Consider the following 24,057-nt stretch of genomic DNA (forward strand, 5'->3'; position numbering starts at 1 on the left):
ATTCAAGCAAGTGGGATTATAGAAGAGGATGTGGCCCACGGATAGGGCACAGTGACAGAGGTCTCCAAACCCTGATGAACTAAGAAGCCGGGAGGACGGTGGAGTCATGACTCCAGGTGCTCAGGCCTCTAGGAGCTGGACACCAGCCCTCAGCTAGAGACAAGGGACTAAGTGTCTGAGGGTCTAGAGGTTAAGGCTGGGGAAGTGTGGGACCCAAATGAGCTGCTTCTCATATTGCAGAATTTACCAGAATGATGACCAGGAACCTAACTTATCAGCCAGTTATATGGACAGGCCATTTGACAAGGGTCAGCAGAGGTTAAGCCAGAGATGCTAGGGTTATAGCAAGCATTTTGATACAGGACTGAAGCAGCATATTTGTTCAATACAACCATATCTGGGGGGTCTCCTCCCTGTTGTGATGGGACTACATGATTAAAATTAAAATCGTATAAGGAGGGGCCGGCCTGGTGGCTTAGCAGTTAAGTGCGCGCGCTCTGCTGCTGGCGGCCGGGGTTCAGATCCCGGGCGTGCACCAACGCACCGCTTGTCCGGCCATGCTGAGGCCGCGTCCCACATACAGCAGCTAGAAGGATGTGCAGCTATGACATACAACTATCTACTGGGGCTTTGGGGAGAAAAAAAAAGAGGAGGAGGACTGACAATAGATGTTGGCTCAGAGCCCGTCTTCCTCAGCAAAAAAGAGGAGGATTAGCAGGGATGTTAGCTCAGGGCTGATCTTCCTCACCAAAAAAAAAAAAAAATCATATAAGGAACTGCTGTTGGCACTCATTCAAAGGTTAAGCATAGAGTTACCATATGACTTAGCAATTCCGCTTCTAGGTATATACCTGAGAGAATTGAAAATACATCCACACTAACACTGGTACACAAATGTTCATAACGGTGTTATTGATAATCTTCAAAAAGTGGAAACAATACCAATGTCCATCAAGTGATGAATAGATGAACAGAGGGTGGTATATCCATACAATGCAATATTATTTAGCCACGAAGAGGAATGAAGTATTGATGAATGCTACAACATGGATGAACTTTGAAAACATTTCACTAAATGAAAGAAATCAAACACAAAAGGCCACATGTTGTATGATTCCAACTCTAAGAAATGTGCAGACATTCAATTCCATATAAACAGAAAGTAGTTGTGTGGTTGTCTGGGGCAGGAGTTGGGGGAAAATGGAGAGTGACTGTCAAGGGTACAGGATTTCTTCCGGGGGTGATAAAAATGTCTGAAATTAGAATGTGAAGATGGTTTCAGAATGTGTTAAACTACTGAATACCAAACTTGAAAGGATGACGTTGGGGCTGGCCCCATGGCATAGCGGTTAAGTGCCCTATGTTCTGCTGTGGCAACGTGGGGTTCAGATCCTGGGCGCGCACTGACACACCGCTTGTCAAGCTATGCTTTGGTGGCGTCCCATATAAAGTAGAGGAAGATGGGCACAGATGTTAGCCCAGGGACAATCTTCCTCAGCAAAAAGAGGAGGAATGGCAACAGATGTTATCTCAGGGCTAATCTTACTCATAAAATAAAATAAAAAGAATGAAATTATAGTGTGTAAATTATATGTCAATATAGCTTTTATTTTAAAAACCTCTTATAGGAAACCCCATTTGGAACAGTAAAACAAAAAAACAAATCACCTAGAATATGCGCTGGTTAGAACTGTATAAAGAATTGCACCATTTCAGGGGATATTTAGGTGAGGTCTTGAGAAATGCAAACATGGCCAGTGTTGGGCAACAGTATATGGAGAGGGCTGTGGAACCACGTTCTATGGGAAACCACTGGAAGAACTGCCAACACTGGGCGTTAAGTGGGCCTGGGTGGTATAACAGGAGGAGAGGTAGAGGGCCGTGACTGAGAGGGTTGTGCCAGGGACTCTCTCTGGAGGTGACTTAGGTGGCAGGTCTTTGGTTGTGTGAATCACACTGAGTTTGTGCACAGAACAAACTCCAGCAGAGATGGAAACCCCAGCTAGAGGCTCAGTGGTTACTTGTAGTGATTCCACCAGTGTCTCTCATGCCTGTGACCCTGGGCAGGTCACTGATGCTCTCAGTCCTTATAATTGGTATGTGTATAACAAAAATTTTAGATATATATCTACCTCGAGAGCTTGTTCTAGAATGAAATGTGAAAAATAAGTAAAAATCACAGGTGAATGACTGGCCTATTAAAATGCACCCAGTGGAGGTGAATTCCTTTGACACCTCCTGATGTCCCATTCTTTTACATTTTTAGAGTATATCATCTAAGGCAGAAGACATTTCATACCTTGGTCACTTTTATCTTTCAGGATTGATATGTACATAGAAGGTATAGCCGATTTGATGGAAATGATCCTGGTTTTGCGCAAAAGCCCACCTGATGAAAAAGATGCTAAGATCACCCTGATCAAAGACTGGACAATATATGGTTATTTCTTTGTGTTTGAAAAAGTAAGTGGGCTGTTCATTGTCTTGAAGGCACTGAGGTTAGGGGAGAAAGAGAAAGAGTGCCCGGGCATTCCTGGGGCCTTGACCCTCAGGTGAGCCTCCCTGAATACTAGTTAATGGAATACCCTGACTCTCAAGGCATTGTGGATAAAATCCACAAAATCTCAAGGCAAAGTGGATAAAAATCCACTGTGAGGAAGAATTGTACCAGTTTTACCCAACTTATAATTTTTCAGCAAAATTTCAATTTACTAGGATGCAATCTAGAATTCTCTATTCAGTGGAATTTCATGGTCATAGCTTGGGCTGTAGAAGCCACACTAGAGATTAGAGTAAGATCCTACAGAACATCATACAGGAGCTTTCGCTCCATGACAAACACGATGAAAGCAATACATCTGAAAATATTCTGGTACCATGTATAGGGAGTCATTACACCAGCTTCCCATTGGGAGAATATGGTAGTGTTTAAGGGAACGGATGAGATGTATGTAAATAGAAGTGGGGGCAGTGCATGGAGAGGAGGTGAGAGATGAAGTGATGTTAAGGGAAAACAATCTACAAATTTGGGGGACATGGCTCTTAGACTTTGAGGAAAGTTGTGCAAACTAAGGAAATAAAGTTCTATCATTATACATAGTACCTATCTTAGTTAATGTTTCTCCTTGAAGGTAAAGGAGAATATTTCAAGATCAAAACTACCTGAAATTACGCTGAATAAAAATCCGGAACCAAAAATATGATTGTAAGAGATACAGGAGGCTTACATATAAATAAAAGAGTTAACATGGACCCCTCATCTATATAAAGCATTAAATCATTCTTTCATTCATTCAACAAGTGTTCGTTCAATCATTGCTAGTGTGTCAGGTCTTATTCAAGGAGTAAAGAATTTAATACTAATCAAAAAATCCACTCTCTTAGTCCTTGTGGGGCTGAGAGTTGAGGCACATTCTCATGATGACGAACTCTTCAGTCACTGCAGTTTGAGGACATCTACACTCTCAAATCGAAGAGCCCTGTGATAACATTAATGAAATATGCATATTACAATATAACATTTTTTTTTTTTTGTGAGGAAGATCAGCCCTGAGCTAACATCCATGCCAATACTCCTCTTTTTGCTGAGGAAGACTGGCCCTGGGCTAACATCCGTGCCCATCTTCCTCCACTTTATGTGGGACGCCGCCACAGCATGGCCTGACAAGCAGTGCGTCGGTGGGCGCCCGGGATCCGAATCCAAGCCTCCAGCAGCAGAGCGCGTGCACTTAACCGCTACGCCACGGGGCCGGCCCCTACAATATAACATTTGATGTTTTATTATAGTCTTTATTTTTTATCCATATTTCTAGATGCAATCATAACTTAAATGAGTATTTGCCAAATTAATTATTTTTAGTTGGTGGTGCCATGTGTGTTTTTTCTCTTTTTACTTTATGATATCCATGTTGCTCGTGTCGGGGAAGAGGGAGAATCCCCCTCTGCCCTTTCCCTTAGGGTTCTTCTGGCTGGCAAAATGGTTAAAAGACAGATTAGCAGGAGAAAATAATACCAAGTTTAATAACATGTATACATGGGAGAAACCAGAGAAACGGGGTTTCTCAACAAAGTGGCACAGAGACTCTCATTTTAAATACTATCTTCAGCTAAAGAAAAAGGATAATGTTGGGGATGGGGAGTTTGGGATTTCAGAGGGGAAGAAGACAATTCACATGAAGAGGGAAATGTAAATATTTGTCAGACAAATCTTTGCGGGGCCACCTATAGAGAATGTGGCTGGAGAGACAGGAATTACAGTAATCAAGAGTATGTGGATTTAAGTCCTCTTCTTACATGAGTTCAAGTTGACTCAGGTTTATTTCCTGATAAGAGTTTCCAGAGATAAAGTCATCCCCCCCTCTTCCCAGTACACACAGGGAGATACCTTTACAAATGTAAATATTTGGTAAACAGAACTTGGAAAAAAATGGGCTTAGCGAGGACCCTGCTGGTCTGTCCATATTCAGAGTTAAATTCCTTTAGGCAGTTAGCGGGGGAGGTCAAACGTCCATCAGAGAAAATAATCAAGATAAAGAAATATATTTCAGAGTGACCAAATTTTGATCTCCCACACTGGAATATTTTTTTTTTTTTTTTTTTTTTTTTTTGTGAGGATATATATCACATATTACCCAACAATTCATTATGAAAAATTGCAAACATCCAGAAAACTTGAAAGAAATGTGCAATGAACACATATACAGCCACCACAGGGATACCAGAATTAACCTTTTATTATGTGTGCTTCGTCATATGTCTCTATCTCTCCATCCCTGTCTCTGTCAATAGAACATATTACTTATGAGTATATTACAAAGTAAGTTGGACTCAACAGTGCAGTTCACCCCTAGACATTTCAGCATGCAGATCATAACATAGTGCTAGGTAGGAGTCAGAGTGAATGTTGTGAGGAAGATGGTGAGTTCAAGTTGACCCGAGTTTATTTCAGGAACCAGAGAGATAGACAGGAAGTGAGGAGAGCAGAGGAGAGGAGAAAGGCAGACTCTGAACTAGTCAGCTCAGGATTGAAGAAGGCTGTCGTGAAGATAGAGTCTTTGCCCAAGAGAGAGGGGAGAAAGAAAAGTGTGGAGACAGAGAGACAGATGAAGAGTCACGTCCTGCAGTATCAGGGCTGCTCACTTAAGGGGCCTAACAGATACATGGCACAGCCAGTGCTAAGCCCTTGGCCCAGAGGAAGGTGCAGCAGGAGCCCAGTGACGTGGGAAGGGGTGAAGGACATGGTGGCCTTGGCTTCAGCTGAGGAGCAAGGGAAGAACAGCAGAGCCCACTCCTCCCTCTGTCTCACTGAGTCAGGGCCAGTGGAGAAGGTCTGAGGCTCCACATCCACTCCTGAGGGGGGAGAGTGGGGCTGGAGAGACCCGGGAGGAGCAGGGGGCCCAGCCTGACTGTGCCTGTGTCCATGACCTGATCCCTCAAATTCGCCAGGTGTTGCAGAGCCACGGACAAGACTACCTGGTTGGCAACATGCTGAGCAGGGCTGACACTCAGCTGGTTGAACTTCTCTACTCTGTCGAAGAGCTTGACCCCGGCATTCTGGCCAACTTCCCTCTGCTGAAGGTGATCTCTTTCACAGCCCTCAGGACGGAAGGCCCTCATCTCCCATCTTGGAATCTACTATTTGGACTCCTGGGTCCCCATTATTGTCCAGGCCTTTGCTGCCCTCAGGTCTCCAAAACTGGCTCTTGGGCCCTGGTCTGAGGCATGAAAAGAATCTTGTTATGACGAGGAGATCTGTGTGGATGCTGCCCCAAGAAGAAGAATTTGTCTTTTACAAGGAGAGGGACCCAGGGTCAGCCTCTCTCTCCCTGGCCCCTGCTCCATGACGGTTTCTGTCCTCTTTTCTCTGAGATTCCCTTGATCCAGGTGTGTCCTTCTCTTTCCACACCTGAGTCTGTGAGCTGGTCTCCTCCCCTCGGCTCCTGCTCCTACTTTCAGACATTGTGCTTCTCTCTGCACAGTCTTTCCTCTCCCCACCATCTCTCCCTCTCAGAGGGTAAATTGGTTTTGACTGGCCTCATGGTTTCCATTTTATATTCTCTGTCTTCAGTTCCTGCCCAATTTCCTATATCTTTTCTTTTCCTGATTGGAGACTGTATCTGTGTTGATATCCGACAGACACATCCTCTTCCTTGCATTGCACAAGAGCCATGAATCCACAGGATGAGTGTGTAGGGAAGAAGAGAGGGAAGAAAGTGCTACTGAGCTGGATTTTCCTCCTCTTATCCTCATGGCTCACTGGGTGTCTGTTCCCCAGTCTGTTCCCCAACACCGGTGCTGATGGAAGAGACTCAGTGGGTCCTCGTCTAGGAGGGTCTCAGATTCCCTGGCTTGTGCTAATGACAGGGCTGGTCTTTGGCTCCTCTCTGAGGCTGTGCTCCTGTGCATTGCAGGCCCGGAAAACCAGAATCAGCAACCTCCCCACCATGAAACAGTTTCTGCAGCCTTGCAGCCAGAGGAAGCCTCCAGTGAATGAGAAAAGTTCAGAACAAGCAAGGAAGATTTTCCAGTAATAATCAAGCCAGCATGGCTGCCCAGCCTATGCAGGACTGATCTTCTGAAGTTTTCCAAGTATGAAGTGCTTGATAAATGTAGATCCTGGTTATTGTGAGAGTAATAAACTCTTCCAAGGTTTTACTCGTAATTCAATAATACAACTCCTATCAGTAGATTTCATTGCAATTTATTCTTTTTCATGAGGATCAAATTTGAAATCAGATTTCATTCTCCTTCTGCCCTGTGCCTTTCTTGGAATAAAAAATTAAATAAAAAGAGGAAACACAATCCTGTGATCTCCCTGATCTTTTCCAGACATTGTCATATAACACCTGTCACAGAGCCATCAAAGAGTCAAGTGTAGAAATCTGAGACAGAGTCATTCACAGGAAAATACCCACCTTTCTCAGTAATGGCTAAAGAAATTTTCTTTTTTCTTTGAGAAGCATTTTCCTTCTGCTAATAAAATATTTTATGCATTTTTGAACACCCATTACGTCTACTATGGACTCTTTAGTGTTCTAGGTGGTGGGGACGGAATGAAGAACAAAACAGAGCCGAGCTCTGCTCTCAGGGGACCCTCTGTCCCTTCCAGTCCCCGAGCACCCTGGCACATCATTGCTCTGCTGCTTAGTGCTCTGTGGGGCCCGGGCATGAGCCCTCCTCTCAGGTCACTCAGTGTCCCTCAGACCTGGGCTTCCAAGACACAGACTATATGCATGAATTATGTATAAATGAATATATAGAAAATCATTGTTCTGGGCCAGTGTGCCTGGATGAGGAGTGATTTCTAGTTTTAGCCACCCCAGGGCCAGTGATGAACGCTCTCCCAGAAAAGGTGGGCTTTAGCACATGGAGTTCTCCTCCCCTTAGTGTGAGGGTCCCCACAGTGGGGGGTGGGGCAGGAACCAGCCAGACACAGGGCTCCCTGACTGAGGTTTCGCTTCACTCTGGTCTGTTCTCCACTCACAGCCAGAGTGGCTTTCCACAAGTGCAAATCTGAGTCTCTCCGCCTTCTTGATCTCCTTCAGTGACTCCTGTACCTGAAGGGAGGCCTCCTCACATCCCTCCTCACACCCACCTCCAGCCCATCACACTCCTGGGCAAGGCGGGGCCCTGGCCTTCCTGCCTGGGCACAGTTGCTAGCCTTGCCTGGCAGCTCCTTCCCCCTGGCCACTCCTCCCCTCAGTGCTTCCCAGGGAGAGCTGGGCTCTGCTCTGGGCTCCCACAGAGCCCCGTGAGCATCTCAGAAACCTGAAGGCCACTGTGCCTCTCCCACTGTCTTGTGAGCTCCTGGTGTGGGGACATGGCCCTGTGGTGTCACCAGGGCTCATCACCAAAGGTAATAACACCGCGCACAACTCGACACACACTTCGGTGACCTAAGGGTTTGAGTCTGGGCTTTGGGAATTCCTCGCACTTCCCCCCACACTCCCATCAGCCTGACATCTGTAATCACCCACCCATGTCTTCAATCCTTGTTCAAAATCCATGTTTATTCCTATCACTCAAATGCAGTGTGTGGACCTTACTAGGATCATGATGCAAATCATCCAACTGTAAAGAAATCTTCATGAGACATTGGGGGAAATTAGAATGCTGAATATTTAATGAATTAAGAAATTACGCAACTTTAGTGTGATAGAAGAATAGTCGGATTATGTTTAGAAAATGAGTCCTTACCTTTTAGAGATTAATATACTAAGTTTTTGATAGGTGTAGTGACATACTGTATAGGATGTGCTTAAAAATAATATCCTGGTATGGGGGCCATCCTTGGGATTATATATTAGTTTCTCATGGTTGCTATATTAAATTACTACAAACCAGGCAGCTTAAAAGAGGAGAATGTATTCTCTCACACTTTTTAATGGACTGTCCTGTGTTTTGTCTGCAACCCAACATCAAAAGTATTCCAGAGATCTGCTTGCCCATACTGACAGCAGGCCCCTGCTGTGCTCATGGCAGATGTTTCTCATCTGCCTTTGTCCTTGCATCCAATTCACGAAAACCTCACAGTAAGTTTCTTCAAAAAGCCATACCCCACTCACTGGAAGAGAGAGTCCAAACATCCTGACAATTTTTCTTTAGTCTTTTAACTGCCAACCTTGAAAAGTAACATAGTGACCATTTGTTTTGTGATAAGAGGACGACTTGTCATTTTTCTTCTAATCTGGCATGGTACCCTTGGACCCTGAACTCTGTAGGAGTGGCTTGCCCTTAACTGATCTCTACCCGTGTAGGGGGAGGAGTTACTCCATTATAAAAATAGCTTATAAACACCTGAGGCGTTGCCATCGAGTTGCTGAGCCACGTGAGAGTCAGACTTAAATAAGGTAAGTACTTATTTTATAAATCTTCATACATTGCCTCACATCCTCCCCTCTAGGTCATCAGAACAATACTTTAGAATGTGTCCTTAGCACAAGAAACGTCTGTTTTAGACTCACATTGTGCCTTCTTGGTGCGCTTAGGGGTCAGTTCAAGAGTTGTTTGGGCTGGCCCCGTGGCTTAGCTGTTGATAGTGCACACTCCGCTACTGGTGTCCCGGGTTCGGATCCCAAGCGTGCACCGATGCACCACTTGTCCGGCTGTGCCGAGGCGGCATCCCACATACAGCAACTAGAAGGATGTGCAGCTATGACATACAACTATCTACTGGGGGTTTGGGGAGAAAAAGGGAAAAAAAAGGGAGGACTGGCAATAGCTGTTTGCTCAGGGCTGGTCTTCCTCAGCAAAAAGAGGAGGATTGGCATGGATGTTAGCTCAGGGCTGATCTTTCTCACAAAAAAAAAAAAAAAAAAGAGTTGTTTATTCAATTGCTGTTGGAAACATCTTCACAGAAATGTGAAAATGAAGAATTTAGCAAACTAGGGCACGAGAATTTAGATATGATAAAAATTAATGATAGGAGGAGAAATAAGAATGATATCATTTAGACAATCTGAGAATCTGCCCAGTGCAAGAGAGAGTGTGGGAGTTTGTGCCCAGGTTACTTACTTTCTCTGTAGAAGTGGTTGGCACACAGCAGTTGTGAGCTGTGATACTGTAATACTATGTCTGCTATGAAAATTCAATATTAAGAATGATTGTAATAGGAATAAATTAGTTTGAAGGTCAGCAGAACTCGATTCTAGTTCCGCCTTTGTGGATTAGCTTACGGGCACGTCTCCTTCTCTCTCTGGGGTTCAGCCAACTCAGGGCAACTAGACAATGGATGGAGGTTTCCTAGTCTGGCCCTATGGACACTGTGGCCAGGCAACGCCTTGTTTTGGGGCTGTCCTGTCCATTGTCCTTTGTTTTTTAGTTAAAATTATTTATTAGAGAAATGTACATTCAGTTAGTTTTAAGGAATGTACTTGAGAAGAGTGTGATGGGGTTCAGGGCAGGCCGCCCCAAGATATGCCACTGTGGTTTGAGGATTATTACAAGCTGAAGGCAGTAAAGACTCAGAAGACTCTGAAAGAAACTTTGACCACCTCCCCCCCATCCCCGCACTAACCGCCTAAAAGGATTTAGGTAGAATACCTCTCCCCAGGACAGGCCATCACCATAGATAACTCTGGGTTTGGCTGGACTGGGAGGGCCCTTGCTAAGCCCAGTCTTATCAAAGTTCTGTTTACCAAACATTTACATTTGTAAGGGAAGTCTCCATTTGTAAAGGTATCTCCCTCTCTGTACCAGGAAGGGGAGGGATGACTTCATCTCCAGAAATTTATCAGTGTGGAAGGCCAGGCCTTAAATCTGCATAATAATCTTACACTTGTTTACTGAGGTTTTCTGGTAATCTCCCATAACTGACTCCCCCGTACCCCCAACATTCTCCTTTGTCTTTAGCTGAAGATAGTATTTAAGAGGAGAACCTCCGCCCTTTTGTCAAGTTACTCAGTTTCCCTGGTCTCTTCCATGTATACATGTTATAAAGCTTTGTTTGATTTTCTCCTGCTATTCAGTCTCATGTCAATTTAATTTGTAGCCCAGCCAGCAAGGACCCAGAATGGGTAGAAGGTAGTCTTCCTCTCCTATAAGAGTTAACATATATATTTCCTCAAATTTACAAACTTTCCACCTTTAAGATATCTACAGTGATAGTTTGTTCATATGTTTACAGGAAATCATCATTTCATCAATACTCAACTCACAGTTTTTCTCTCATTTTACTCTGTACTTGTAGAAAGAACACAGTGTGGGGGTCAAGTTCATCCTAGTGCTAGTGGCAGCTGCAGGGTCGAATGAGAGGTGCAAAAGGATAGTGAAGAATTATTCCATGTTTAAAAAATGTAGTTTTCAAAAAAATTATCTTAGGAAGATGACACAGATAAAACAGCCAACTGCACTCAAATATAAGGTGTTTCCAACTAAATATCCAATCAATGTGTCTGTTAGGACAACATGGTGGATGAAAAATGGAGGGTGGATAAAATGCAGAATGACTGAGGCTGGATAAGAAGGAGTCAGATGCACAATGAGGCATTGCCCCACTCCTTGTCAGAGGCATCTCTGCTAGCTACCCACTGGATGTAGCACCCTCCCTCCCAGTTTTGACAGCCAAAAATGTCTCCAGAGATTGCCAAGTGTCCTCCAGGGTGGGAGGGGCAATATCACCCCCTGTTAAGAGTCCCTGGGTGACATGACTTCTCAAACTCCCCAACTCAGGAAGTCTCAATGGGAAAACTAGAGAATCACAGGAGCACAGAAGGAGATTTTACAAAGCACAGGAACTCACCAAGCTAGAATGGGCAAGTCATTCAATCAGAATCTAACAGTCAACCATGCTCCGTGTACTAACATTGGGATTAAAAAGGAAAGGTCTCATACAGGAGAGACGGAGAGGCTCAGGGAGATCATGTGACAATCCTGGAGCTGCCCGAACATAATAGAATTCATGGGAAAAAGTCCAGTACCTGTGGGAGGAGATATTGAAATGGCAATGAGGAAAAGCACTAGGCAGGATGCTACCGAGAGCAAGGTTTGTCAGGGATGAGGCAGGGTCCTCATTTGAAGGGGAGGAAGGCAGCCACGTGGGGTAGAGAGGCACGGAGCTTGGGGACTGGGTGCAGCCTGGGAGGCAGGAGCGCCCTGGGCCGCAGAGCAGCGCCCTCAGCTTCCTCAGCCTGGCAGCTCCTCACCAAAAACATCCTACAATCCAGGTTAGGTAATCAGTGAACGTCACTAATCTTTCCACAGGAGCCAAATAAAATGAGCCTTTATACGATTTTTGAAAAAACTCTGGATATACACGTATATACATGCTTTGTCTAATCTTTTTATTGTTATTATTATTTTTTTTGCTGAGGAAGATTAACCCTGAGCTAACACCTGTACCAATCTTCCTCCCCTTTATATATGGGTCACTCCCACAACATGGATGATGAACGGTGTCAGGCCCCACCTGGGATCTGACCTGTGAACCTGGGCTGCCCAAGCGGAGCATGTCAACTTAAGCAGTACACCACAGGTTCTGCCCCACATACTATGTCTAACCTTATTCCTGCTGGAACTCTATCTGCCAAGAGATAGACAGATACGTAGATAGATAGATAGATAGACAGATAGGTAGACAGATAGACAGAGAGAGAGACAGATAGACAGACAGAAGAAAGAAGCCACGTGCTATCCAGTGTGTTCAACTCATTCGTCTCCCAGGATCTGAGATCAGGTGGGAGCTTGCATTTGCTGATCCCTAGGATGAATTTTATGCACATTATCTCATTTGACTTTGTCAACAGCCCTCAAAAGTAGAGATAACTCTGTTTTCAGAAGGGAAAATTGCAGTGCAGAGATGCATCCACCTGCGCATGGTTTTGATCCTCGTGAGGAAAGGAGCTGGGACTGGGCTCCAAGTCTCCTCTCTGCTGAGGCCCTCTGTGGTTAGGACCCCAGACCTCACTCCTTTAGTTTACTCCTGGGATTATCATGGATAGACGCCTTTTGAGGAATATAAGCCTACTCCCCTATTAAGGTAAAGTGTAGTTACACTAGTGCTCAATTTACTCACAGTAAATTGTTAGGATGTCAAAGTAAAGCATGAGATGCTTCTATCAATGTTTCTTTTCAAGCCCCTAAAAATCAGCTACCAGAAAGGGGCTTAGGAATTCCTTGTTTCCTTCTCTTCCTCCCCTTCAACCGTTAGCTGGCTAATGGATTCTGAATGGGAAGAATAAACGAGAGTCTCAGGGAGACCCACAGAGAGAGGCTGAGTGTTCCATGGTGGGGTGAAACCTGAAATGACGTGGCCCTGAAATCAGAGGACACAGCGTGTGAGCCTAGGAAAGCCGCTGCACGTCTTTGACCTTCAGTTTCCTCCTCTTTAGAACAGGATACGAGAAGCTACTTCCCGGGGTTGTGGTCGAGGGCAGACACACTCGCTGGATATTGAGTGTGAATCAGGAACACACGTGTGTGCCCTTTGGCAATTCATCGAATCTCTCTAGTTCTCATTTTCTGCTGACCAGGCAAACGTTTAGGATAACTTTGGCCCCAGTCTGGACCAGGCCTTTGGAAACCTCCTAGTGGGGAGGTGAGGAAAGTTGTTTATGAGGAAGAGAGTTATGATAACATATTATCGAACATAAGAGTTCCTTTCCCTTTGTAACAGGATCCTCAGTGAAAGGGAAAGGAGCTGAGTGTGAGGTGTGAGTCACTTGGCGGTGTGAACTCTAGTCCACAGCACACACTTCCCGCCTCAGTGCCGGCCTTAGTCTCCTCTCCATTCTGCTCAGTCCCAGCACCTCCGCCTCCCGCGATGAGAAAGCACCAACTCCAATATCGCCAACTATACCACAGATGGTTGATTAAGCATGTTTCCAAAGGATTTTTACTTTCTAAACATTAGACTATTGAGTTCCCCATTAAAAATGTGGATATTGAACACGTTTTAATCTATGCAGAAATAGAAGTATAATGATGTACACCTGAAATTTATACAATGTTCTAAACCAGTGCTACCTCAATAATAAAAATAAAAAAAGAAAAGAAAAAACGAGAAAAAAAAAGAAAACATTTTGATATCTGAAATTCAAATCACAGACACTTTTTCAGAGTTATATCCACTGGGTAAAGAGAAGTATATTTTCGTCCCAAACTCCAAAGCAATGAAATTTGGCAGGAAGAATCTTAATGTTTTCTAAACAGAGCCTGGGATTTGGATGGAAAATGCAACTGTTCCTCCCTCAGTCCTGGCTTTGGGACTCCTGCTTGTAATGAGTCCCGTGTGCTTCCATTCACACCCATGAGAGAACTAACCATGTCCACTGTGGGAGCCGTTGAGTTTCATCCTCTGGTTCCCTCTATGTCGACCACCCACGCAGCCTGGGGTAGAACAGGGGCTTTCAAATTTTGCTGATTGGACACAACCAATGTCTCTCTCACCATGAGTTGACCAAATGAGTGTGCACGCATCCACACGTGCAACACACATGACCGAAGCTGAAACTCCTGAGATGATCCTAACCTCGTCTCCATAGAGGGCACTCAGAGAATTTCTACTGTCTTCTATTTCATTTTAAAAATTGGTGGATTTCACAATCCACTGAGGGATTGTCATGCATATTTTGAAAAACAATAATACAGAAAATGAGTCCTAGACTTTGGCTTCACATAGAAGTGGGGTTGAACCCCAGATCCACCACCTACATTGGGCAAGTTACTGTATAAACCTCAGTATCCCCAGCTGTAAGGGAAAGTGATAACAGACCCACCTCAGGTGATTTTTGTAGGATTAAATGAAGGTAAATTAGTTAGCTCCCCCATCGTATGACAGACATCGAACAAATGTTAGTTCCACTCCATATACTGTAAAGTTGATGCAGTAACATCCTTCTTTCTAGAATGTAAAATGCACCAAGTAGAAGTGGAATGCAGAATTCCAAAATCAGGAAGGAATCAGCATCCTGTGTCTGTGGGAAGAATTAGGAACTTTTGAGCCTCATTTAAGTGAGTCTGAGCCCTAAATTTCAGCCTTTGAACAAATGCAGCGTTAACTCTGCTCCCTCTTCCCCCTCGCTGTCAGCGAAGTCCTCTGGTTTCAAGGCCCCTCACAGGCTCCCAGGGCCTGCATCTGTGTGGGGTCCAGCCCTGCCCTCCCTCTGTCCTGGGGGTGGATTTCCATGTCCACCACTCCCTGGAGCCTGACCGTGGACGTGTCGTTTAACCTCTGAGCCTTGGTCTCAACTGAAAAATTGATACAATCTGAACTATTTCATGGGGCTGTTATGAAGATTAAAGATATAATGTATCCAAGGGGTTAACATTCAGTCAGGATGGTTAGGAGGAGGTTTTCAATAAATATTAGTTCTCTAATCCTTCCCCTCCCCCTAATTCCCATGCTCACATCCTTATCACGGACTCTCACCTGCTAGACTGTCAAGACCACCAGACTTCACCCAGTGGAGACTGGAGAATTGTTTGGTGCCATTTCTTGGGCTTGGCTCCTGAGGGTGAGAATTTGAGCCGAGGAAGATATTCCAGGGACTCTTCCCATGACACTGCCATGAAGGAGGCCGATTCTTCTTCCTCATTGTTGGTGCTGTTCAACCATGTATGGTAAAGTAAATTTTTGCTTCTGTGGTTTTCTTCATTTGTTCATTCATTTGTGCATTCATGCATTCATTCAGGTTTAGAGAAACCAGGAGACTGCATCATGGCGGGGAAGCCCAAGCTTCACTATTTCGATGGACGAGGCAGAATGGAGTCCATCCGGTGGCTCCTGGCTGCAGCCGGGGTAGAGGTGGGTTCTGAGTTCCGTCATCTTAAGTTGGATCTAAAATTGACTATCAAAGTCCTATCTCACATAAGGTAGGAGACTGTTCTTACTAAATGACCTGTCAAGAGTTTTTGCATTAAACAAAAAATTCAGTTATTGAGAGATGAACAGATTTGACCTAATATATTATTATTAACATTTGTCATCAAAGAGCATAAACAATTAAAATAAATTTAAGAAACTAGTCACAATGTGTTGGCCTTATTGCAATTTTGATGTAACAAACGTAAAATATCACCTTTTTGTAACAATTAGAAATATGCACATGTTGTGTATTAGATAATGTTAAAAAATTATTGTTATCATTTTAGGTGTGATAATGTACTGATGTTATTTTTAAAATAGTTCTTATGTTTTAGAGATGCACATTGAACTATTTAAAGATGAAATACAAGATATCTGGGATTTGCTTCAAATTATTACAAGAGAGGGAGTGTGGTGGGCATATAGATGACGGGAGATTGGCTCGAGTTGTTAATTATTGTTGTTGGGTGAAGGGTGCAAGGAGGATCTTTGTTCTTTTATTTTAATTCTACATGCTAGAAATGTACATAATAAACGGATATAATATATAATATTATAATATAAAGTTAAGTCATAACCACAAATGTGAGGAGGAACGGATTGTAGCAAACTGCCTGTGAAGATGTAATACATTCACTCAGCAGTGATTTTGTTGAGAACCTTTAAGTGCCAGGTTCTCTACCAGGCCCTTGGGACACATGGATGAACAAGACAGACACGGGCCCTGTCCTCAGGCAGCTTACATTCCAGTCAGGTTGCACACGGTAAGGAGGTGATTAGAAGCAGGGAGGGAGAACCTAGGAGGACACCCAAGCATTTACAGCGTCAAAATGCCATAGTCACAGTGGAAAACTGGTAGGTTTCCCTGGGACTCTGATGAGTGCTGCCCTCTAGAGGTGTCACTGAGAAAAACACTTCTCAGTCCACATCAGAGGGACCAGCAACTCTGGGAGGGTTTTCCCGGGGCGGGAGGGGGGGGGGTGTCTCTCAACATCTTGCCCCTCAGCTGGGAGCAGAAAAACAGGGTTCCAGGTGAGGCGGTGTCCTGTGACAGGAGCTTCTGGTGTGCTCTCTTCAGCCCCATAACACCATGTTTACTGAAGCCGTGGGATTACACTCTCTGGATTGCTCCACGGGTGCATGGGGCTTTAGCCTGGTCCTCTCTCAATTTCATGAAGAAACAAGTACACAAATCATCCAAATAGTGCCATTCCAGGTCGTTTTCTCTCTATGAATCAGTAACCCGTTTTCACTGTGTCCAGCGTCAGCTTTGGGTTTAGGGATGTGTTCAGAACCCCGGGGCAGGATGAGCTCAGCACAGGAGGGGGAAGCAGGGGGAGATGCTGAGAGCATCCAGGCTTCCTCTTCTCCATCCCGGCTTGACTGAAGAGGGTGGTGGGGCAAGGACATACCAGAGGCTCTTGGTCAGGGCTTCTGGGTTCTCTGTGACCAAAAGCTGACCCTCACCATCCCATCCGTCTCCACTAGCCTCACAAACACCATCTCACTAGCTACCCCCACCACACCTCAGCCACTCTGCTGTGAAGACCACCACCACCCCTTATGTTTGTCTTGAACTGGGTTATGAATTGCTACACCCACACCTCACTGTCTGTATAGTCTGACCCTGTGGAGTCGTGTAGACCCACAATACACTGTTAACTGGGTGAGCTAGAAACCCCCAAATTCCCACATTTTTCACCATCAAGAACCCCTTTAAACAGTAATAGCCACTGCAAACACCACTACTAGTTATTACTTGGTTTATGTGGGCCGGGTCCTGTAACATGCATTTTAAAACACCTGATATTCTACCCACGTTTTATAGATAAGGAAACTAAGACCTGGAGATGTGAAGTGACTGTGTACAGATCACACAGCTATTATGAGGCAGAGTCAAGATTGGAACCAAATCCTATCAACACTGAAAACCGTTTTCTTAACATCTGTCTCTTGAAATTTGGTTTATAGATTCTGCTAATTAAGTAAAATTTGTGATTATATAATTACTGCTTTTCATATTTGCAGTTTAAAATCCCACAACCATTCAAAGCTTCTGGTCCGACTGAAACAGCCTTGCTATTGGCTGTCACTCCAACCACAGAGACTTGCCTAAGTAGAAGGGATAATATACATCAAGGTATAAATCCTGAATGTAGGTCAAGGGTAGAGTACATGTTCACCAATGTTAGACTGCTTTAAATTAAAAAAAATCAAGTATGGCATGGTGAAACAGCAACCAACTTCAAAAATCCTGGCAACTTATGTTTATTGAGCACTTAGTGTATACCTGGTACTGTTTAAAATCCTTTGCATACCTTACGGATTTAATCTCTTTACACCAACCTATAAGTTGGTCCCACAACTCTACTCATTTTATAGATGAGGACACTGAGACACAGAGAGATTGAGACAATGTGTCCAATTTAAGAGATCACTGCTTGTAAGAAATGATATTCAAATTCAGGCAGTCATATCAGAAACCATATCAAACTTAGATAAGAAAAAACACTAGTTAGAGAACTTGGTGGGGAATTCTAACCTGACGTGCCCACTGTTTTCCAGGAGAGGAAATTCTGGGTTGAAAGAGGTGAAGCTGTGCAGCCCCCAGCACTCATTCTACCCTGAGTGGGGCCTTGTGGGATGGGCTGGTGTCCACGACAGCAGAGGCCCCTGGTGGCAGCGTCTCAGAGGGTCACTGCCGCCTGGCATACCGCATGCCGGGGGACACACAATGTCCTGTCCTGATCTCACGTGGAGAGACAGGCTTTCCTGAGACATTCAAACTCCACAACAGGAAGATCTTCCCGGTCCCTTCCCTCCATGACATCCCCTCCCCAGTCACCACCTAACCATGCACAGAGCTGGAAAGAGGGTGGAGGTGAATTGAAACTGCAAGAGTGAGCTGTCACTGCTGTAACCCTGCTCTTTCCTGACGCCTCTCATCTAAATTCCCAGTGGCCCTGATCACGCTCCTCTGTGTACCCTGCCAAGCTCAGGAATCTCCCTTCTCCTCATCACGTGCCAGACAGGGGCCATTCAAGTGTAAAAGTTCTATAATGCTGTGGAATGAAAGAACAAGAACTCATTGACTGTTTCTGCTTTCCAGTTTGAAGAGAAATTTGTAGACACTTCAGAAGACTTGGAAAAGTTATGCAATGGTAAGACCTAATATCTAAATGCCTCTGATGAGAGTATCTAGTAGAAGTCATGTGTTGGGGTTTTAACCCCGGGCAATGCCTATGTGTGTGTACTCTGGGAGCTGGGGTCCAGGGAGAGGGAGGGAAGTGGTGCAAATGTCAGGGCTGGGGCTCCTTGAGCAGCTTTGGTAACTCGCTCAGGGCAGGAAGGGCTGGAACTCTGTGAGTGTTTGCTCCAGGACCATCCCCCAGGCCCTGTGGATCCCTCTCTTTGCTTCTCCTGCTTTTATGCCCAGTGACTGAGCTCTAGCAGCTCAGGATCCCACAGCCCTCCCAGCAAGGACAGCAAACACATGCGTTAGAGCCAAAGAGGAGAAACAGGCCCTGCACTTGCCTTGAGTTCTCTTCTCTGACGGATTGACAATGTGATGTCCTAACATATTAGAGACTCAGCAAGATGGCGTTGAGTTAGTTGGAAGGCGAGGGGAGCCTGTGAGGAGGAAGCGAAATCCCGAGGGCCAAGAGCAGTGGGGTGGGGAACACAGGGCCCCCTGCTCTCACTCTCCAATGGGTGGGTTTGAGGACCGTACAAAACACCCTCTGGAGAAATCTCTCTTAGTACTGGCCTTAATGGCAGGAACCCACAGACTTATCTTGGGAACTTTCCAACTGAAATGGCAACTGACTGGTGACCGTATTGCAGCCTCTCCCAACTTCTTCCTAAAATATACCTGAAGAGAAATCACATGCAAAAAGCACAGGGACCTCCCATGTATCGGGATGGGAAATAAAATGATAAGTGAAATAATATACTAAAAAGTAAAGGCACATTGTAAAGAAAAAGGATTACAGGAAGCTAAAAACAAATTCTATATCCTGTGAAATGTTCCCAGGTTATAATTTTTTGTTTCATTTTTTATCTTCAGTCATTTCAGCAAACCGTTTTTCATCCTGAAAGTGTCATCCATAAAAGATTTCACTCTCTTTTTTCTTTTCTTCTTTCCAAAGATGGGAGTCTGATGTTCCAGCAAGTGCCAATGGTGGAAATTGATGGGATGAATCTGGTGCAGAGCAGAGCCATTCTCAACTACATAGCTGCCAAATACAACCTCTATGGGAAAGACATAGAGGAGAGAGCCCTGTACGGTATTTTTCCTGCTCTTTCATCAACAGTTAATAGGAACAATGTAGGTCCTTCCCTGAGGGAGCAGGATCACGGCAGGGGGATCATGACCTTGGTGGTATAGATAGAGGTCCATTACAGCAGAGACTTTGGAGGATTAGGGAGAGGAAACCTGCAGTGGACTCAAGCAAGTGGGATTAGAGGAGGATATGGCTATGTATAGGGCGCAGTCACAGAGTTCTTCAAACCCTGATGAACATTGGGTGTTATGTGGGCCTGGGTGGTTAACAGGATGAGAGGGAGAGGGCCGTGACTGAGAGGGCTGTGCCAGGGACTCTCTCTGGAGGTTAGTTAGGTGGCGGGTCTTTGGCCGTGTGAATCACACTGAGTTTGTGCACAGACCAAACCCCAGCAGAGATGGCAAACCCTAGCTAAAGTCTCAGTGGTTACTTGCTGTGATTCCACCAATGTCTCTCATGCCTGTGACCCTGGGCAGGTCACCTATGCTCTCAGTCCTTATATTTGGTCATGTGTGCAGCAAAAATTTTAGAGACTTATCTAGCTTGAGAGCTTGCTCTGGAATGAAATGTGAAAATTAAGTAAAACTATAGGTGAATGAGTGGTGTAGAAAAATGCACCCAATGGAGGTGAATTCCTTTGCCACACCCTGGTGCCTCATTCTTTTCACTTTTAGACTATAACATCTAAGGCAGGAGGCATTTGACACTTTGGTCATTTTTGTCTTTCAGGATTGATATGTACATAGAAGGTATAGCAGATTTGAATGAAATGATCCTGCTTCTGCCCATAAGCCCACCTGATCAAAAAGATGCTAAGATCACCCTGATCAAAGACAGAACAGTAAATCGTTATCTCCCTGCATTTGAAAAAGTAAGTGGGCTTTTCAGTGTTTTGGGGTCACTGAGGTTAGAGGAGAAAGAGAAAGAGTGTCTGGGCATTCCTGGGGCATTGACCCTCACTTCTAGGGAGCCTTCCTGAATACTAGTTAATGGAGCACCTGCCTCTTGAGGCATTTTATAAAAATCCACTGTAAGAGACAATTGTATCAGGTTTACCAAGTTGTAATTTTTCAGCAAAATTTCAACTTACTAGGATGAAATCTAGAATTCTCTATTCAGTGGAATTTCATGGTCATAGAGCCTGGGCTGTAGAAGGCTCTGAGAGCCTCCCTAGAGATTAGAGCAGATCCTGCAGAGCACCGTACAGGGGCTTTTGCTCCTGGAGGAATACGATGCAAGCCATACATCAAAAAATATTCTGGTACCATGTGTAGGGAGACATGAGACCAGCTGCCCATCAGGAGAATGTGGTCATGTTTCAGGGAATGAGTGTGATGTATCTAACAGAGATGGGGCAGTGGATGGAGAGGAAGTGATAGATGTAGAGATGTTAAGGGAAAGTAATCTACAAATTTGTGAAACATGGCTCTTAGATTTTTAAGGAAAGTCATGCAAACTAAGGAAATAAAGTTCCATCAATATACATAGTACCTACCTTAGTTAAGGTTTCTCTTTGAAGGTAAAGGAGAATATTTCAAGATCAAAAGTACCTGAGGGCCGGCCCCATGGTTTAGCGGTTAAGTGAGCGCGCTCCGCTGCTAGCGGCCCGGGTTCGGATCCTGGGCATGCACCGACGCACCGCTTCTCTGGCTATGCTGAGGCCGCGTCCCACATACAGCAACTAGAAGCATATGCAGCTATGACATACAACTATCTACTGGGGCTTTAAGGGGAAAAAAATAAATAAATAAAATCTTTAAAAAAAAAAAAAAAAGTACCTGAAATCTTGCTAAATAAAAATCATGAACCAAAAAATGGTTGTAAGAGAAACAGCAGCCTCACATACAAATAGAATCCTTGTCTTTGTAAGGCATTAAATCATTCTTTCATCCATTCAACAAATGTTAATTCATTTCTAGTGTTTCAAATCCTATTGAAGGAGTGAAGCACTTATACTAATCAGAACCTCCACTCTCCTGGTGCTCGTGGTGCTGAGGGTTTAGGCACATTCACATGGTGACAAGCTCTTCAGTCACTGCAGTTTGAGGACATCTACACTCGGAAATCAAAGAGCCTTGTGATAACATAAATGAAAGAGGCATATCACAAAATGGCATTTGATGCTTTGTTATAGTCTTTATTTTGATCCAACTTCTATATGCATACATAGTCTGAAAGGGTATTTGTCATAATCTTATGATCTTTAGTTGGTGGAGCCATGTGTGTTTTTTCTCTGTGATTTCCATATTGCTGCAACATTTTTAATAAACATAGTCTGCAATTATATTAGTATTAAAAAATTAAAATATGCACAAAAGTTGAAAGATGTGTACCATGAAATATATGCCCACCACACAGATTCAAAAATTAACATTTTATTACGATGCTTGCTTAATCATATATGTCCATTCCTCTCTCTTCCAGTCAAACATATTATTTTTTGACACATTTTAAAGCATGTTGTAGACATCATTGCAGTCATACCTAGACACTTTAGGCTGCAAATTAGAACATATTCCACCAATGTTATTGACAGATACAAGTGGAGTAGGAGCAGAGTGAATGTTGTAAGGAAGACAGTGAGTTCAAGGTGACCCAGGTGTATTTCAGGTCCCAGAGAGATAGACAGGAAATGAGGAGAGCAGAGGAGCGGAGAAAAGTAGACTCTGAAATAGTCAGCTGGGGACTGAAGAAGGCTGTCGTGAAGATGGAGTCTTTGTCCAAGTGAGAGAGGAGACAGAGCAGCATGAAGAGCCACATCCTGAAATCTCATGGTTCCTGAGACAGTAGGGCGTGTGGCAAACAGAAACATGGCACAGCGGGTGCTAACCCCTTGGCCCAGAGGAAGGTGCAGCAGGAGCCCAGTGACGTGGGAAGGGGTGAAGGATATGGTGGCCTGGGCTTCAGCTGAGGAGCGAGGGAAGAACAGCAGAGCCCACTCCTCCCTCCGTCTCTCTGAGTCAGGGCCGGTGGAGAAGGTCTGAGGCTCCACATCCGCCCAGGGAGGCAGCAGAGGGGGAGAGTGGGGCTGGAGAGACCCGGGAGGAGCAGGGGGCCCAGCCTGACTGTGCCTGTGTCCATGACCTGATCCCTCAAATTCGCCAGGTGTTGAAGAGCCACGGACAAGACTACCTGGTTGGCAACACGCTGAGCAGAGCTGACATTCAGCTGGTTGAACTTCTCTACTATGTCGAAGAGCTTGACCCCAGCCTTCTGGCCAACTTCCCTCTGCTGAAGGTGATCTCTTTCACAGCCCTCATCTCCCATCTTGGAATCTAATATTTGGTTCCTTGGTCCCCATTATTGTCCAGGCCTTTGCTGCCCTCAGGTCTCCAAAATTGGATCCTGGGTCCGGGCCTGAGGCATGAAAAGAATCTTGTTATGCCGAGGAGATCTGAGTGGATGCTGCCCCAAGAAGAAGAATTTGTCTTTCACAAGGAGAGGGACCCAGGGTCAGCCTCTCTCTCCCAGGCCCCTGCTCCATGACGGTTTCTGTCCTCTTTTCTCTGGGATTCCCTTGACCCAGGTGTGTCCTTCTCTTTCCACACCTGAGTCTGTGAGCAGGTCTCCTCCCCTCGGCTCCTGCTCCTACTTTCAGACGTTGTGTTTCTCTCTGCATGGTCTTTCTCTGTCCCTGTCTCTCACTCTCCATGGGTAAATTGGCTTTGACTGGCCTCATGGTTTCTCTTTTATATTTTCTGTCTCCAATACCTGCCCACTTTCCTATATCTTTGCTTTTCCTGATTGGAGACTTTGTGCTGATATCTGACAGAAACATCCTCTTCCTGGTATTGCAGGAGAGCCATGAATCCACGGGATGAGTGTGTAGGGAAGAAGAGAGGGAAGAAAGTGCTATTGAGCTAGATTTTCTTCCTCTTATTTCTCGTGTCTCACTGGGTGTCTGTTCCCCAGCCTCACACTGGTGCTGATGGAGGAGACTCAGTGGGTCCTCGTCTAGGAGAGTTTCCGATTCCCTGGCTTGTGCTAATGACAGGGTTGGTCTTTGGCTCCACTCTGAGGCTGTGCTCCTGTGCATTGCAGGCCCTGAAAACCAGAATCAGCAACGTCCCTACCGTGAAGAAGTTTCTGCAACCTGGCAGCCAGAGGAAGCCTCCAGCGGATGAGAAACTTGTAGAAAAAGCAAGAAAGATTTTCAAGTTTTAATAAAGCATGCATGCCCCCCAGCACATGCTGGACCACCTTCTGAAACCTTTCAAAAATGAAGTACTTGACCTAAATGTAGATCCTGGCTATGTGAGACTAACATACTATTCCAAGGTTTTAGTGGTAATTAAATAATAGCACTCCTATGAGCAGTTTTAGTTACAATTTATTCTTTTCATTAGGATCAAATATGAAATCAGGTTTTCAATCTCCTTCTATACTGTCTCTTGCTTGGAATGAAAAATTAAATACAAAAGGGAAACATAGACCATGCAGTCTCCTTGAATTTTTCCTGACATTGTCATATAA

At 44.7% G+C, this 24,057-nt stretch overlaps 2 protein-coding genes across 7 annotated transcripts in view; both read left to right on the top strand.

Annotated features, from left to right (window-relative positions):
- The window catches only part of LOC131413571 (glutathione S-transferase A3-like), a 49,861-nt gene extending 43,075 nt beyond the window's left edge, over positions 1 to 6,786 (top strand). The window contains exons 5-7 of the mRNA XM_058554150.1: positions 2,322 to 2,463; positions 5,446 to 5,577; positions 6,411 to 6,786. Of these exons, the coding sequence (XP_058410133.1) occupies positions 2,322 to 2,463; positions 5,446 to 5,577; positions 6,411 to 6,530 (394 nt within the window). The 3' untranslated portion in view covers positions 6,531 to 6,786. The remainder of the gene's footprint in view (positions 1 to 2,321; positions 2,464 to 5,445; positions 5,578 to 6,410) is intronic.
- Positions 6,787 to 8,810: 2,024 nt separating this feature from the next.
- LOC131413573 (glutathione S-transferase A3-like) overlaps positions 8,811 to 24,057 on the top strand; it is a 43,544-nt gene continuing 28,297 nt past the window's right edge. The window contains exons 1-7 of one of the 6 annotated variants that reach the window (XM_058554158.1): positions 8,811 to 8,849; positions 15,129 to 15,241; positions 18,411 to 18,462; positions 19,450 to 19,582; positions 20,314 to 20,455; positions 22,690 to 22,821; positions 23,626 to 24,014. In XM_058554158.1, the coding sequence (XP_058410141.1) occupies positions 15,155 to 15,241; positions 18,411 to 18,462; positions 19,450 to 19,582; positions 20,314 to 20,455; positions 22,690 to 22,821; positions 23,626 to 23,748 (669 nt within the window). In that variant the 5' untranslated portion in view covers positions 8,811 to 8,849; positions 15,129 to 15,154 and the 3' untranslated portion in view covers positions 23,749 to 24,014. Of the gene's footprint in view, positions 8,850 to 14,855; positions 15,053 to 15,083; positions 15,242 to 18,410; positions 18,463 to 19,449; positions 19,583 to 20,313; positions 20,456 to 22,689; positions 22,822 to 23,625; positions 24,015 to 24,057 lie in introns of those variants that run through there. The other 5 variants (XM_058554155.1, XM_058554153.1, XM_058554157.1 and 2 more) reach the window with 5 other exon arrangements.

This window comes from Diceros bicornis, chromosome 14, assembly GCF_020826845.1.
Source record: "Diceros bicornis minor isolate mBicDic1 chromosome 14, mDicBic1.mat.cur, whole genome shotgun sequence".
Lineage (NCBI taxonomy): Eukaryota > Metazoa > Chordata > Mammalia > Perissodactyla > Rhinocerotidae > Diceros > Diceros bicornis.